The sequence below is a fragment of the Eurytemora carolleeae genome, unplaced genomic scaffold, assembly GCF_000591075.1.
Source record: "Eurytemora carolleeae unplaced genomic scaffold, Eaff_2.0 scaffold1667, whole genome shotgun sequence".
In the NCBI taxonomy this organism is placed as follows: domain Eukaryota; kingdom Metazoa; phylum Arthropoda; class Copepoda; order Calanoida; family Temoridae; genus Eurytemora; species Eurytemora carolleeae.
In genome coordinates, this window is record NW_019397601.1 from 37,116 (window position 1) to 52,600 (window position 15,485).

General features: G+C 32.3%; 2 protein-coding genes across 2 annotated transcripts in view; both read right to left on the reverse strand.

Annotated features, from left to right (window-relative positions):
- Positions 1-199: 199 nt before the first annotated feature.
- Positions 200-3,723, reverse strand: LOC111715126 (ras GTPase-activating-like protein IQGAP2). Its single transcript, XM_023490391.1, has 3 exons — positions 3,656-3,723; positions 2,918-3,064; positions 200-571 (listed from the first exon to the last, which is right to left on the reverse strand). The coding sequence occupies exons 1-3, from the start codon at positions 3,704-3,706 to the stop codon at positions 458-460; spliced, it is 312 nt and encodes a 103-aa protein (XP_023346159.1). The 5' UTR covers positions 3,707-3,723; the 3' UTR covers positions 200-457.
- An 870-nt stretch (positions 3,724-4,593) lies between these two features.
- LOC111715127 (ras GTPase-activating-like protein IQGAP1) overlaps positions 4,594-15,485 on the reverse strand; it is a gene marked incomplete at its 5' end in the record, with an annotated part of 14,214 nt that continues 3,322 nt past the window's right edge. The window contains 11 exon segments of the mRNA XM_023490393.1: positions 4,594-4,720; positions 6,176-6,270; positions 7,058-7,248; positions 8,191-8,287; positions 8,546-8,700; positions 9,780-9,847; positions 12,592-12,671; positions 13,384-13,478; positions 13,806-13,909; positions 14,083-14,201; positions 14,394-14,481. Of these exon segments, the coding sequence (XP_023346161.1) occupies positions 4,609-4,720; positions 6,176-6,270; positions 7,058-7,248; positions 8,191-8,287; positions 8,546-8,700; positions 9,780-9,847; positions 12,592-12,671; positions 13,384-13,478; positions 13,806-13,909; positions 14,083-14,201; positions 14,394-14,481 (1,204 nt within the window).

A 15,485-nucleotide genomic window follows, 5' to 3' on the forward strand; every position in this document is an offset into this window, starting at 1 on the left:
GTTACTATTAGGTTTTATGTCCGCTACTTAAAATATAAAATACTGGTTTTTCCTTAAAAAACGTTATAATTTAAGAAATTTACAAAAGATTACGCTACAAAGTTTTGTGTAACTTGTAAGTGGTGTTTGTTTGTTAAGTTCTTGTCTGAATTACGAAGTCCCCCCTTGATAGGTTGTTTATTAATGAATAAAAACTGGATCGATTATACACTTGTATTCAACAATATAGATACTACATATTGGATTGGACTGGTTTGGAGAAAGGGAAGAATATAAATAATATAACTTTCAAATAATTTTCCAGACTAGGAGTTCTGTCAACTGAGAATAGTTCAACTCTTAATGCAGACTATAAACACTGCAACTTTTAAATTACATCAAGGTTGGTTAATATTTTATGGTAATAAATACGAGTCTCCCATTTTTAAGGACTGTTCTCCACGTTCAGCTAGTCGACCTATTTTCCATAAAATTTAGCATTAAGAAAGTGAAGGAGAAGGTTCACGTTAATCTTGGCTTTTCCGAACATATCAGTCACAGACACACCCTCGTACTGCAGCTTTAATAAATCCTAAAATAAACACGCATCAAATACTACTTTATCACCCGGGCCTTAGGGAGGGGGTGAATTAAAGTTATTAGAGAATAAATATAAATAATGTTATGTATTAACATCTTTATATCATTGCAAATTCCAGACATTAATCCTAGGGATATCAAGGTCAACCATTTGCCCCCTTCTTTACTAAGGGTCTACGTAAAGACTTCACTTTCGATCCCAGTACCAGTTTCATAAACTACCCAACTCTATTTCTTCATATAGTTTAATGTCTATCTCTCAGAGTATTTATTTATCAGTGTTTATTTTATTGGTATAAATACATCTTTTAAAGTATTATTACATCCTGTTCAGATATCCATAATTCTATTGTGTAATTAAGCAGCTCCCTCAACGCCCGTTCTGTATCTAACTAGGCAGCTTCCTCAACTCGATATCTCAATCAGCTGCTCCAGTTCAGTATCTCCTATACTGTAATCCTGGATGACACTGTTACTGCTTCAATGTCTCTCGAACCCAGCTGCTCCTAAAGTCTCTGTTGAAGCTCTCCGTTACGAGCTCTTCCTTTCCCTCCACCAGGTCTCCCATCCTGGTATACGTGGAACAAGGAGAATATTGGAGGAACAGTATATTCATATATATTTATCATTTTTTATCCCTGTTTATGTTTACGTGGAAGTTGACCAGTTCCTGTCAACTCCCTCTTTGTACTTTACTATACACATTGTACACAAATATATATTCAGACATCCAGTGTTCTCTCTCTTGAGTAGATCTAATCTCCAACCTTTACACTGTTATGTTAGCTGTACATTACCGAGCCGCTCCTTGAGTCTCTGATACTCTGGTTGCGAAGATGCTCCTACCATCTGAGATGCTCCTTCTAATTAAGATGTGTCCATGCTATCCACAACTGCTCCTGAAGTATGAGATATGTCTAGGACATCCTAGTCTTCTTGTGCATTCTTGCAAGTAGAGCAGACGGGTCGGTACGAGAGTAGTTGAACTAGCTGAACTGGGGTAAGACCTCATTGTCCTAGATCTGTACTTACTCTATACCTCCAGTGGCCCTCTTAGTAGGACCAGCTCGAGTATTTGGAGTAGTTGAACCAGTCTTAGACTGAAGAATGTAGTTCTCCTGATATACTGAGAAACCTGAGGTTATACTTGTGTAGGTGATAATAGGAAGGAGGCAACCGTCCTCTTGTATCCTCTGTTGAGCAAGTTGATAAACTATCTGTTGACTGCCTGTTAGCTGTCTATGAAGTACAAGTCCCCAGGCCCTGATAAGAATACAACGGAGCTAAGGCTCAAACGTGTTTTCTATCTGGGATCCTGGAGTGTACTGACTAGTCTCTGACTTCCATAGATTGCTCTGACCCGGAGAAAGAAATAAAGAGTTTAACAGAGACAACCACGCCTTTTAAATACAATAAAACGTAAACATTTAATTTAATACTTTCTTCCTACAGAAAATGTTTCATCTTTATTTCGTGGGAAAATATTAAAGTATTGAGAAAAAATGTCACAGGGGAGAACTTTTCCATATTCATCCCGGACTAACCATTAGACGCATTCGGTTTCTTCTATTTGAAATCATACGCGTTTTGGTTTATATTTTAACAATCTTTGAAGTTACGGATTTGTTTGTTTAATACTTTTTATTCAAAACGTATATGCCGGCAAAGAAGTATTTAAGAAAGAAGGCTGAACAATTATGTTTAATAGGAGAAATTGTGATAGTAAGTCATAGCTTTCTGGAATATTGACAGAACCATTAAATCCACGTGTATCTCTAGCCGAACTCGAATAAATTTGAATTTGAACAAAAAATCAAACATTATTATCAGTACATAATACATTGTAATAATTGTAATAATTGTAATTATGCATTACGCATATATGTACATTGTAATGTTTCTTCTTGACCTTGTTGTTTCAAATAAACTCTAAAAAAACAGTTTGAGTTAAAATTTTGTGTGCGATCTGACATACCCATAAGAGAATGTTTGTTTATGAACAGGATTTTAAATTGTCGTATCCAGATTTCACCCAAAATATATTTTTTATTGTTAAAAATAGTGAATGAACTAGGTAAGAAAACTACATTAGTACAGATCTGCGTATATTGTTCAGTAGTCGGCGTTTATATCAATTCAGAAAACGACTTTTCTATCAAAGTTTCTTTTGTCAAATTACAAGTTAACAAGTAAACAAAGAGAAACTGTTAATTGACAGTTTCTGCTTGTTTCCATGGTTATGTGTCTCTTTACTTTGTGAAATCTTGCTAAAAGAAAAATTTAAATCGAAAGTTATCTTCATTGTATTGAAATATACGACGACGACGACTGTATCTACCTGGATATCAACTGTAACCCTCTCCATGTCTACCCCCATGAACCTGGCAGAGATCTCGAACATTCCATCATTTTCCAGGGGGAGGAAAATAAACTGCACGTTCTTCAGCTGGGCTGATGGCAATCCTTCTATTGTGTACAACACACCCTGTGTTTAAAACAGAGTTAGAATGGACCAAAATAATAATCCACAACGCGGCGCTGCAAGGCGAAAAAAATGAATATCTGTGATATAAGAATTTGACTTCACAGGCCTACTAATGAGATAAAGAACCACGGAAAGGCCCAGTTACTGTGATCTTACTGTGATCCATTCGGACTGCAGAAAACTAGTTTTATCAATTAGCAATAACAAACATCGGAGTTTTTCTGGTCAGAGAAGTAGCTTTTTTATTTACTTAGTTCTTTATTTACTTTAAAACCAGTTTCTTAGCAGTCCTCATACGTCAGAGTTTACTGTAAACAAATCCTATTCCCGGAAAACCGTTCGTTTATTTTCATTGAATCCAACTGTTTTATTGTTTGGCCAACTCTGAAAAGGCAAACAATCACATAAATACCGGAATTCAAATACTAGAAAAAGTTAAAATCGATTTCAAGCTTTTATCGAAAGCAGAAATCTGTTTTTGGTTACTGAAATTGTGCCATTTTTTTAAGGCAGTTTGGGATTCCCAAGTTGGGGCCTTTTCAAAATCTTGTTTAACTTTTTCAATTTCTCTTTAACATTGAACCGACTCACCTTGTCATATAATTTGGTAGCTGCATATTTCAGCGCTGCTTTAGATCTCATCTTCTTCCCCTTCTCTCCATCCTTATTCAAGGGAGTATGGTTTTAACAAATAATCAAGTTGAGAGGGGGGGGGGGGTCCAACCTTTTTTTTGGATAAATTCTTCAACAGAACCTACCCTGAAGCTTTTAAGAAAACAAAGATAATTTATACTTTTGAGAATTCCGGAAAATTCCATATAAAAAAATCGTTCCTAAACTCACTGCGAATTTTTGGACACCAGCGAGCTCTGGAGAAGATAGAGAATGCAATCACAGGGTTCAGTTCAACTCATCATCACAGAGTTCCTCGTTCTCACGTTCCTCCTAATCTCCTCCGAGCCAAGTATGTATTTGTAAGAGAAGATGCGACCTCTCCTCCACTTACTCCACTATACAGAGGACCATTCTTGGTTATTGAGCCTGGAGATAAGTTTTTCAAGCTGCAGATCGGAACAAAGATTGACACTGTATCCATTGACAGATTAAAACCACTGTTCTACACTGATCCTGTTTCAGTAGCTCAGCCTCCACCCAGAGGTCGTCCCAGGTTACAAGGTAAACCTCTTCAACCATCAACCAGATCTGTTCCTCCAACTTCAGGCCTAACAGTTCAACCTCCAACATACCTTTATGTACCTTTACCTGTTCTTTAGATGAACCCCTGATATACCTGATCCATTGAACCAGTATTGTTCTATCCTATACATGTACTGATCTATCCTGTAGTTGTACAGATCTATCCTAAACCCGCACTGTTCTATCCTAGACCTGTATTATTCTAGCTGTTCTATCCTGTACCTGTACTGTTCTAGCTGTTCTACCCTGTACCGGTACTGTTCTAGCTGTTCTATCCTGTACCTGTACTGTTCTAGCTGTTCTATCCTGTACCTGTACTGCTCTAGCTGTTCTATCCTGTACCTGTACTATTCTAGCTGTTCTATACTGTACCTGTACTGTTCTAGCTGTTCTATCATATATTCTTGTTTCTTGACCAGATCCCGTTTAGTTCTTCGTAACCTCAAGGATTCACGTCGTCTGAATAAACAATATTGGTATCACTGATCACTAAAGTTGGAGAAGAAATCAGATTTAATTAAAGCCCTATCAGAGCCCCTTTTGAGACCACTCTGTTCAAATTTTCCCGAAAATGCAGAAATCCAAATAATCTTGTGAGTACCAAAGATTGGAGCTTCTACATCAAGATATAATGTTTTGGGAATAAAATTGCTGTTCAATTTAGAATTTATTAATTGTATTTAATAATAAATATACAATATATTATTGGGCGGAACTTATATAAATAAATATATTTAGTACAATTTATATACACACATATTTTAAATAAGATGTCAAATGATTTATTTCCGTTTTCATGACACATCAATCATTCCACATCAAGACTCTTCTGCTTTTTCTCCTGTTTAAAGTTAATAAATGATCAACAAAATGTCAGGAAACCTTCAACTTTTTGCAAACTACTGTTTTCGTGTGTCTCTACTCGACAATCCATCTAACTATGGGTCAAATTCTCTTCAAAATTAAAAATTAATCATATAAGGTTAATTATCAAAATGACCTTAACACAATTTGCAACAATAATAACTCTGTCATCAGCGTCATCAGAAAAGTAAATATTTTGCATAATATTTAATATCGTAGTCGTAATTCTCACCCAAAGAGAATAGACAAGTATAGAGTGGAATTACCCCTATCCCTGCTGGGGTACTTTGAAAATAAGAATACCCGGGGGGGGGGGGGTCAATTAGACCCCTTCTCTCTAAATCCCATATTTGATGTCCAAATATGACAAATTATACATCATTAGAAAGCTCTTTTACATTTAGAATCGGCCAAAAAATTGCAAATTAGCAATTTTTTTTTGTTTTTTTTTTTTGACAAAATCCAGTTTTATAGTAAAAATGTTTTCAAAAAAATGCCCAAAAAACTAATAAAACATTTATTTTTGAAAAGCCCCTAACAATGCCATTTCAAATATGCAAAAAATTTTGCAAAATTTCAAATAAACTGGTGTGTAATTAAGAAAAACTAAAAATGCGCGAATTTCTTTTGACGGGTTGTATGAAAAAAAATTTGCAAAAACTTCTTTGCAAAACTTATGCAATCCGTTTCCTTATGTCACAGGATTACCAAAAAGTTAAAATTTATCAAAATCTGACAACTGAAAGTGGGTCAAAACAGAGATTTAGTTTGTTACAGGAAAAAGTGGTCATTCAGGCAGTGTACCTGAGGACTCAGACAGTTAGTTTAAAAGCCCAGTTTTATGTCTTAAAGGAGGGCTATGAGTATTTGGCCATGGAACATCTTATAGAAAAAAATGCCCTTTACAATTATTAATTTTCTCTAAATCAATTCTCCGACAACCTGTCATGCATTCCCAAGTTATTTTCAGAATTAGCAACGTATCATATTAGGGACATCAAAACGATACTTTATGAATAAAAAATAAATAACTATAAGATGGTTGAATACCTGTTAACTCTGTGCTCTCTTTGATCCAGTATATCCTTGGCAATATCTGTTATTATACTCTGGCATCCATCCTTGCTACTGGTATACCCTTGCACCTACCATAATAATCATAAAAGTAAAGGAAGGAGAGAAACGATGACAAGAAAAAGAGTCAAATCAGAATTGGTCTGTATCAACTGTATCCAATTTATAAGATTAAAAATTCAAAAATAATAAATGTTTAAAAAAAAATTATGATTGATGATTCGCTGAGTATCAAAATCCTTAGATAAATTAGACTAAATAGCTCATGTCTTCTACATCATACCGGAGTGTTTCAGCTGATATTGAAAAAGCGAATTGAGTTCTATACTAGCTAGGTCCCTATTCTACAGTACATTGAATAAAATGAGTTGCGGTAGTATTGTTCATACTCTGTAGTGTGGGGTGTTTTGTTTTGTTTAGAGGACCAGCAATACACACAATTCAAGATGACAAGACTGCTCATTTAAAAATTGTTTTCTACAGATTGACCCCGAAAAGTGAAACGTATTCAATGACCTTTTTATTTTAAATGACGAGTTCATGATGTACAAGGGGTTGTACAATTTTCAGCTTTACTATCTGCATAAGCAATTTATTCTATTGTATTTATGTCAAAATCACATAATCTGTGAATATATCATAAAAAATATGCATTTTTGTCTTTTAAAGTTTACTCCAAACTATTAAGTTAAAAAAAAGTTCAAAAAGATAATTTTTATCAAAATAAAATTATGTTATTTACATTAAAGGTTTTGTTAAAGTACAAGAAAAAAACGAACTAAATGAGGTCTGGATTTTTCGGCAAGTTTAACACCACTCTTTGAAGGAATTCATGTATACGCCAATTTAAAGTTGTACCTCTAATATCCTGAGATTCTTGAGAACCAGCCTTTTAGCGTCCTCCAGGGGTAACCTCCCCTCCTCGTCTGAGAATATATCGAATATTTCTAGATCCTTGTGCCTGGTAGCCTGGACCTCATCCTCCCTTCTGTCCAGGATCCTCCTGTACTCCTCCTCCTGATCCTGCGAGGTTCGGGACTTCAGGATACCTGACAGGGAATAAGAATAAAGTTAAATTTAGTACATGACACTCATATAATAGTAAACCTACAGTCTAGAAAAGTGCTCAGTATTAATAAATATTATTTTTCTTGCTCTACTTCATTTTTGATTTAATCCTGAACAATGCATTTAGTCGCACAACGAAGATAGAAATATATTGAATTGGAATTAATTTTAGTTTAATAACAAACAATTCACTTATTTAGACTGTACGCCCAAATAATGAGATGCAAATTATTAATTAATTATAAAACTACAACTACAAATAATATTCCAAAAGTTTGTTTTCATTAAACAGATCGCAGATATTGACCAAAACGTTTAATTAGGTTTTCAATTCTTAATATGGGCAAAACTTATTGAAAAATTCAAAATTTATCTTGTTGCATGCCAAAACCAAAAATCGAATTGATCAAAAAATATTTTCCAGTGTCTCTGGTGATATCAGAAGAATAATACGAATATTGCACATCATTTCGCTAAACATTAGCGCATGTAAATATAACAATAGTTGTACATTTTTTCAAAGGCTAGTTTTTAGATAATTCATATATATTATATAAACATATTTTTATTGTAATTTAAAGCATTTACGAACAAAAGTTGGCCTAACTTTTCTAAAGTTGAATACAAAGTTTTTGCGAATGGACAAACTGTTTTTGCCGAACGTTTTCTGACAGGGTTAACATTTGGCATAAGGTAATAAAACAAAACTTAAAAAGCATCTGATTTTGAAATATTTAACATTTCTAAAAAGCCCAAAAAACGTAAAGAAAACTGTACCCGTCGTTCCTTAAACACTGAAGAAAAAAAAAATAATCCATTCCGCTCAGTAAATAACAATCACACCCCCCCTCGCCACCATTTAAAACATTTTCAAGAACTGATAAGTTATAATAGCGCATATCTTTATAGTTGTAGTATCCTACCTATTAATGTCTGTTTATCTGTAAAGTGTATTGCAGGAAGAATAGCAAGGAGTAAATGTTTGGTTTTCACCCACAACCTATCCGTATCCGACATATCCTGACAGTATTTCAAATTTTAGTTCTAAACATTTAAACCAAAATTTATTTGGTAAATGAAATTAATAATAATTATATGACAGTAATCAAGAATAATATTATTAAAGTAAGAGAAGGTATTGTCGAATTATGCAATATGCATAGATGGGATTCTTCAATTAATATATCCGAAAATGTTTTTCCAAATGAGTTTATGACAAAAATGACGAAAGCAAAAAGTGTGTTAGAAACCGTAGTGTTCGCTAAAAGAAAATATTACCTTTCTTAGATTTCCCTCGTTGATTGGATTGAGTATTAGACACACCTCTGTCCTACCGAGGGCGGAGAGGGATGAGCAGTCCCCCTCCCCAGCCCCCAGGAGGGAGGAGAGAGAGGGGCTCCCTAATGTTGTGAGGAGAGGTATCAGGGGATCTCCTGAATATTTAGCTGTCAAAATAATCTAGTTTACTGTTGTGGTCGGCGTTTATGTCAACACAATGAAGGCGACTTTCCTATCGATTCTTCGGATTTCTAACATGTACTTTTTTCTTCAAATTTCGAGTTTAAAAAACAGAAAGAGAAGCTTCAAATTGAATCTTCTCTTTGTTTCCATGTTTACGTGTATCCATGCTTTTTAAAAGCTTGGTAAAAATCATGATTGAAATCGAAAGTCGTCTTCATTGTTTTGATAATTACGACAATTACTGTAACTGCAAGGACACTGGAAATTACAAGGACGACGGCCGGTTCTTTAAACCCGAGGGATGCAATATAATATTTTTGCCTATGAATATAAAATCAAATTTAAATATAACGTGTCTCATGATTTGAAGTCATACTGGTTTCATTTCTCTGCAGTATCAAGGCTTTGCGGAAAATTCTAAAAGTTAAATTAATATTTATACTAGATCTCGATAAGTTTCCGAATCTTAATGTTTGAGATAACGTCATTACAACTTATTGGGCTTCGCATTGACGACATAACAACATATTTATCCGTCACAAGACCACAATAAACATTTATAACTCAAACAATTTTTCCTTTATCCATAAATAAATCTTTACTGGGGACATTTAATTAAATTTAAATTACTAGGATTCCGAATTTCGTATTTTCAGAATTCAGAGGCCGAATTTAAAGAATTTGAGCCGCGGCTTAATTTGAGATGCGGCGTAAATATGTTTGGTACCACTTAAAACTGTATTCAATGTTTCAAGATTTAAGCCAGCATTCAATTGAAACCAGGTTTCGGCGGATTTGAGACGTGGATCAAATTTTTTAAATTCGAACACAGATGGAGGCTTTGAACAAACATTGACACGATACATTTTTTGCTTCCAGTCGTGAAATTTATCAAACTTTAGTTGGCATAAAATCAGGGTTTCCGTCTTAATTTGTTATTACTGAGAAAAAAGCTTATTATAAAAGTCGTCTTTATTTAAAAATTGTTTCCTTTAACTTATAAGAACAAATGGAAAAGCAAAATCCAAAAGCTCCTAAACTAAATAATGACCTGAATGGGTTATAACTGTGTCTCTATGCTGAATCAGAAGTTCGTGGGTATCACACAGCTCAGACAAACTGAATTATGGAACTGATGATAACTCGCCTGCAACCTCTAATGTTACAATCCATACATCATTGGAAGCCAATGGGGTAAACCTTTGATATTTCAAATTAATTAAAAGTTTTGAAGTATCAAAGGACTTCGACATCAGGTTACAAAGATAAAAGGATTGAGTTTGAGACCCTCCAAAAGTGGGGGGTCAGCTAACATACGTCTGTGATCTTTTTTTGAGTGCTTGAAGTATTTAAGAGTTGAAACAGAAAAATGTAAAATAGGTTTCAACTTAGTAAGCTGTTAACTGAGTAAAACTGATGTACAACAATTTAAAACTTGTATTAATTTTTAATATTTCTAGCCCCCCCCCCCTCCCCACTTTCCTCACCCTAAAAAATCTTTTTTTAACACTAAGCCCTTGTTAGGTGTCTAGATGGAAAAATAAATAATAAGACCTTATCTTAACTGGTCTAATTTGATAGCTAACCCTTAGCTTAGCTTTTAATGTTTAAAAAATTTGATTTAATGCTGAAGTATATACTATATATATTTGTATATTACATTTAAACAAAAATAATGATTTTTAAGTAGGAAAAAAATAGTTTTGAGGATAAAAAAGAAATTTTAAAAGTTTATAAAAATTTAATGTTAACAAAAATTTGTTAAGGATTTAAAATAAAATTATTTGAAGGATATAAATATATTTTTGAGAAAAAAAAGAAAAATAAATTATATAGAGAACAGCGCATTTCCATAATACATTTGATGTGCGTAATTATAAAACTAAGGTTTTTTTAATTTAATGACCTACAGATACAAATTGGACAGAAACGAGTAATAATAAAAAATGTATAATTCTAAAACTTTTATAAAAGAGGTTTCTTCATATTTGGTCTACAGACTGATATGTGCGTTTAAACAAGAAGTAAGATTTCTTAACGAAGTTTTCCGAGTTTTTAGCTCAAAAGCTAAGAATTGCATTTCAGGAGCTAAGGTCTCAAGACTTAGAAAAACATGCATAAACATTCTGTCTTCGGAAAATCAAAGTTCACATTTAAAACTAAAAAAGCTAAAAAAATGTGGTTAAAACATTTAGTGCTTCTAAATAGACAAACAAAATAAAGTATGAAAATTAATGTATGTGCTGATATAAAAATGACTATGTGCACTTATATAATAATATTCAAAAAGGGCACATTTTATGCAATGACATTTTTAGATATATAAAATTGAGTAATTAAATAATATCATAGTGATATTTTTTACATCTTCCATGACAAAAGCTTGTTTATATTTAAAAACAGTACACATGTATTGTCAACAATCGACAGCTTTACTAGTTTATGACAAAAATGACGAAAGCAAAAAGTGTGTTAGAAACCGTAGTGTTCGCTAAAAGAAAATATTACCTTTCTTAGATTTCCCTCGTTGATAGACAAACAAAATAAAGTATGAAAATTAATGTATGTGCTGATATAAAAATGACTATGTGCACTTATATAATAATATTCAAAAAGGGCACATTTTATGCAATGACATTTTTAAATAAAATAAAATTGAGTAATTAAATAACATTTAATCATAGTGATATTTTTTTCATCTTCCATGACAAAAGCTTGTTTACATTTAAAAACAGTACACATGTATTGTCAACAATCGACAGCTTTACTCAACTTTTCATCAGTACAACTTATCTTCAACAATGGGTAGGAGATGAGGTAAGAATAAGCTTTTATTTAGAATGAAAATGTGCTGCTTTCCCATAAGGCATTCATCAACGTAAAAAACTATGAATAATTACTTATTTCGTGCATGGTTAGCAATGAAATTGGATAGTAAACCAAATGAAAAAGAAAGTTTGAGCTTGTACTTCACCAGTATCGACCTAATTTTCGACCAGCCAAGAAGAAAAGGGGTAGCAACCTTCCTGAAGGTATCAATAGATGGAATATGTGTAGTCAAGAGTGGGAGGTCATCCTAGAAGGACGGGAAGAGTCTGACAGACTTCTTGGTTCCCAAGAAGGAAGGGGTCGTGGTCAAGGACGTGGTAGAGGTCGTCCTAGAGGATCAACTTGGGGTATGAGAGGTTCCTCTGCTGTGAATTCTGATTTTCTTCCTTCTCCATAAGTTGATGTTTTGATTTTTATAAATAATAATAAAAATTGTGAACAGTTTTTTCTTTCTTTTTTATCCATTCCCAATCTTGATATTATTGTCTTCTATTTTCCATTGGACAAATATTGAAACGTGTTTGAGATAAAATCGTAATTCCAAAGGATATATTTTGAAAGTTTGCATTTACATCTTACTTTTAGATTTTTAGCCAGATTATTTGAACTGGCATATCTTACTATGCTTGCATTTTATTAACAAACTTATTAGACGAAATTTTCACACAACCGGGCTCCCTTTCATAGTGTTTTAATAAACTTTTTTTTATGCTGCATAGTTTATCTTTATTTGGTGTTAAAAGATATGTACGTACAGATTATTACAGTCGCTTGTACTACTGACATGATTGTGCACATAGAAACCTTTATTGAAAACTTGAATAAATCACTTACCTTAAATTGAAAATAAAAAAGTTTGTCAACACTTGTTCTTAATTACTAACTGTCAATGAAATAGTTGAATAAACTCAACCAAGTTGTTTTATTAAGTTGTGAGGGGCTTTGATTTAAAATAAAAAATTAATAAACCGAAAATTATTATGAAGGTGCACTTCACTCTACACTTAGTCTGGTAATTGATAAAATGTGCTTGCCTTATATAGATATTTGGTTTGGCAATAAGTGCTGCTTCAGTATATTTGTCAATCTCAAACTGTGTCTCCGGTTCCACAACCTACAGATTATCGTTATTGTTATTGTTATTGTAATTGTTATTGTTATTATTATTATTATTATTATTGTTGATATTGTTAATATTGTTATTATTGTTATTATTGTTATTACTGTTATTATTGTTATTATTATTATTTATCAAAAGATTAACTAGGGAGTATACAATATAAAGTAAACATACTTAAATAACATTTCCTAAAAATTATAAAAAACATATAATGCACCTTGCAAAATGACTTAAAACATTTGAATTACAATAACAATCATAATACAATTAAACATGGCTTAAGAAAACCACCTTGGATATTGGATTAAAACATATCTTCACATATTGAAGCCGGATTTCTCGTATCCGGTTTAATTGCGCAATGTTTTAAGTCCTAAATTTACCAGTGCATGACATTTTTTTAAATCTAGTATCATGTTTTCATTATAAGGAAAAAATAAGTTTAATAATATGTCGATTCTTCAAGAAAGTTTAACCGGGTTCACAATACATCATATTCCTTGATTATCATAGAACGTTAAGTCAGTTCAATTCTGAAAAAATAATCAGATCTATGAACTTTTTATCTAAATGTAATTTGATTCAAAATTATTCGAAAGTAAAATAATTTAGATAAATCGAGGTTTCCCCCGGTCCAGGCGATATTTTCTAAGATTCGTCCAAAAACTAAATTAAAAATTAAACCACACTGAACTTTTCATATTACCTGACAGCAGTTGGAAAAGAAATGTTTGAATTTTTCATGGCATTCTATAATGAATGGGTTCATGCACACTAGATGTGGAGATTCAGTTCCAAACCCTAGTTCAACCAGGCTTAATTTTAGCATTGAAATACAGCAAAATCACGCGAAACTACACTGCAAAAGTTTGTTTTTATTTGTCCCCGTAAAAAGTCAATGAGTCTAAAGTCTCACAGTAGATTAGTTTTTTTCCTCCATTTATATCAAAATAGAAAGAGAAATAAATTCTGGAATAAATTCGTCATAAAAGTTGCCACCCCCTTCTAAAAAGCTGTTAGTTAATCCTATTATATTCTTCGGTCAGTTTTTCTAAATTCTATAAAAATGTTAAACCCAATATTACAAATAAAAGGCCCATGTTAAATATAATATTAAAGACAGCCTGCCTAGTTTGCTAGCTGAATATTGCAAAATCTTTGCAATATGTGCCAGGTTTCGTCTCTGCTCATGATTCAAGTTGGGATCTTGTCTCTTGTCAATCATATCAAATCTAAGTTAAGTAAAAATATTTTAAAAACAAGACAATCTAATCTTCTCTTTTCAATGGTATTTGAAAAGAAAAGAAGTTTTGGATTTAAAGTATTCAACCAAAAAAATCAGTTTTTCGTACTTGAGGTCACAAAGTCGTATTAGTTTTTAACATAAATTCGAGACGGGAGTTACCTGTCTGGTGAAACTATTGCTGGATTGATGAACTTATAGTAGATTAGGTTTCCAATAATCTTTAGAATATCTTTCTCGTGTGCCTCAGGAAACTTGGCACTTAAACAGCTATACAGAACCTAGATTTTTGAAAATAATGATTTCCCAAAATTACTTTTTCTAAAATATAGGTCTTTTTTTCTTTCGATGTGGAGGATTTTATAAAAACAATTTGATTGTGAGGTTTAGATCTGTTTTGAGGAATACTAAGTGGAAGAAAAAAAGCGGGGATCATATTGCTAAAAAAATCTATATCCCCCCCCCTCTCTTACCTTTGCAATATAAAGAATTCCGTAAGGAAGCTTGGCTAGATTATTCGTGATTGTAGCAAGGAAAAGGGTAGAGACTCTCTTCAGGGTACTAAAACAAAATAAATTCATTTTTTGTATCATTCTCCTCGGAAAGTGTATGGGCTTATAATATTATTGGGAAATCTTGGTTTTCAACCCTAGTGCCTTCTAGAGATATAAAAAAATAATAAACATTCACGATTTGAATTTTTTTTCTTTCACAGACTTTCTTGTATTGGAATTTAATCTATTCTAATTATTACCTAGAATGGCTAATGGCCATGCATTTAGATAAATAAATGAATAAATAATAACAGTAAATTTAAAATGTTTTTCTCTTGCATAATCATTAACCATAATTATTGTTAGACCTAAATATTTTATTAGATTTCTCTCTCTCCAAAATCTTTTAATATTTTGGTTTGTATCTAATACTGAACTTTAATATCCCATTTTTATCACATTTCAAAGTTTTTCACCATTATTTCTAGATTCAAAAACAATTTTTGCTAAGCATCGAACCTTACTTCCTGTCATAAAAACCCCCTTTATATCCTATGTTTCCTATTTTCTAATAACTGATTCTCTTATCTATCATCCAACAGTATGTTTCATTAGCTGATTCTTTTTTCTATTATCCAATTTATTTTCCGTTAGCTGATGCTATTTTCTATTATCTGGTTCTATTTTCTATTATCTGGTTCTATTTTCTATTATCTGATACTATTTTTCATTATCTGATACTATTTTCTATTAACTCGTTCTTTTCTTCTATTATCTAATTTTTTTTCCATTAGCCAATACTTTTTTCTATTATCCAATTTTTTTCCATTGGCTGATACTATTTTCTGTTATCTTATCCTATTTTCTATTATCCAATTTTTTCCCCATTAGCTGATACTATTTTCTATTATCCGGTTCTATTTTCTATTATCTGATCATATTTTCTCTTATCTGGTTCTATTTTCTATTATCTGAACATATTTTCTATTATCTGGTTCTATTTTCTATTATCTGATCATATTTTCTCTTATCTGGTTCTATTTTCTATTATCTGAACATATTTTCTATTAT

Coding starts and splice junctions, on each gene's coding strand:
- LOC111715126 (XM_023490391.1), bottom strand. CDS start 3,706: ATGAGATCTAAAGCAGCGCTGAAATATGCAGCTACCAAATTATATGAC. Junction 3,065..3,655: donor CTACCAAATTATATGACAAG/GTGAGTCGGTTC, acceptor TTTTAAACACAG/GGTGTGTTGTACACAATAGA. Junction 572..2,917: donor GGGTTACAGTTGATATCCAG/GTAGATACAGTC, acceptor TGTTTATTTTAG/GATTTATTAAAGCTGCAGTA.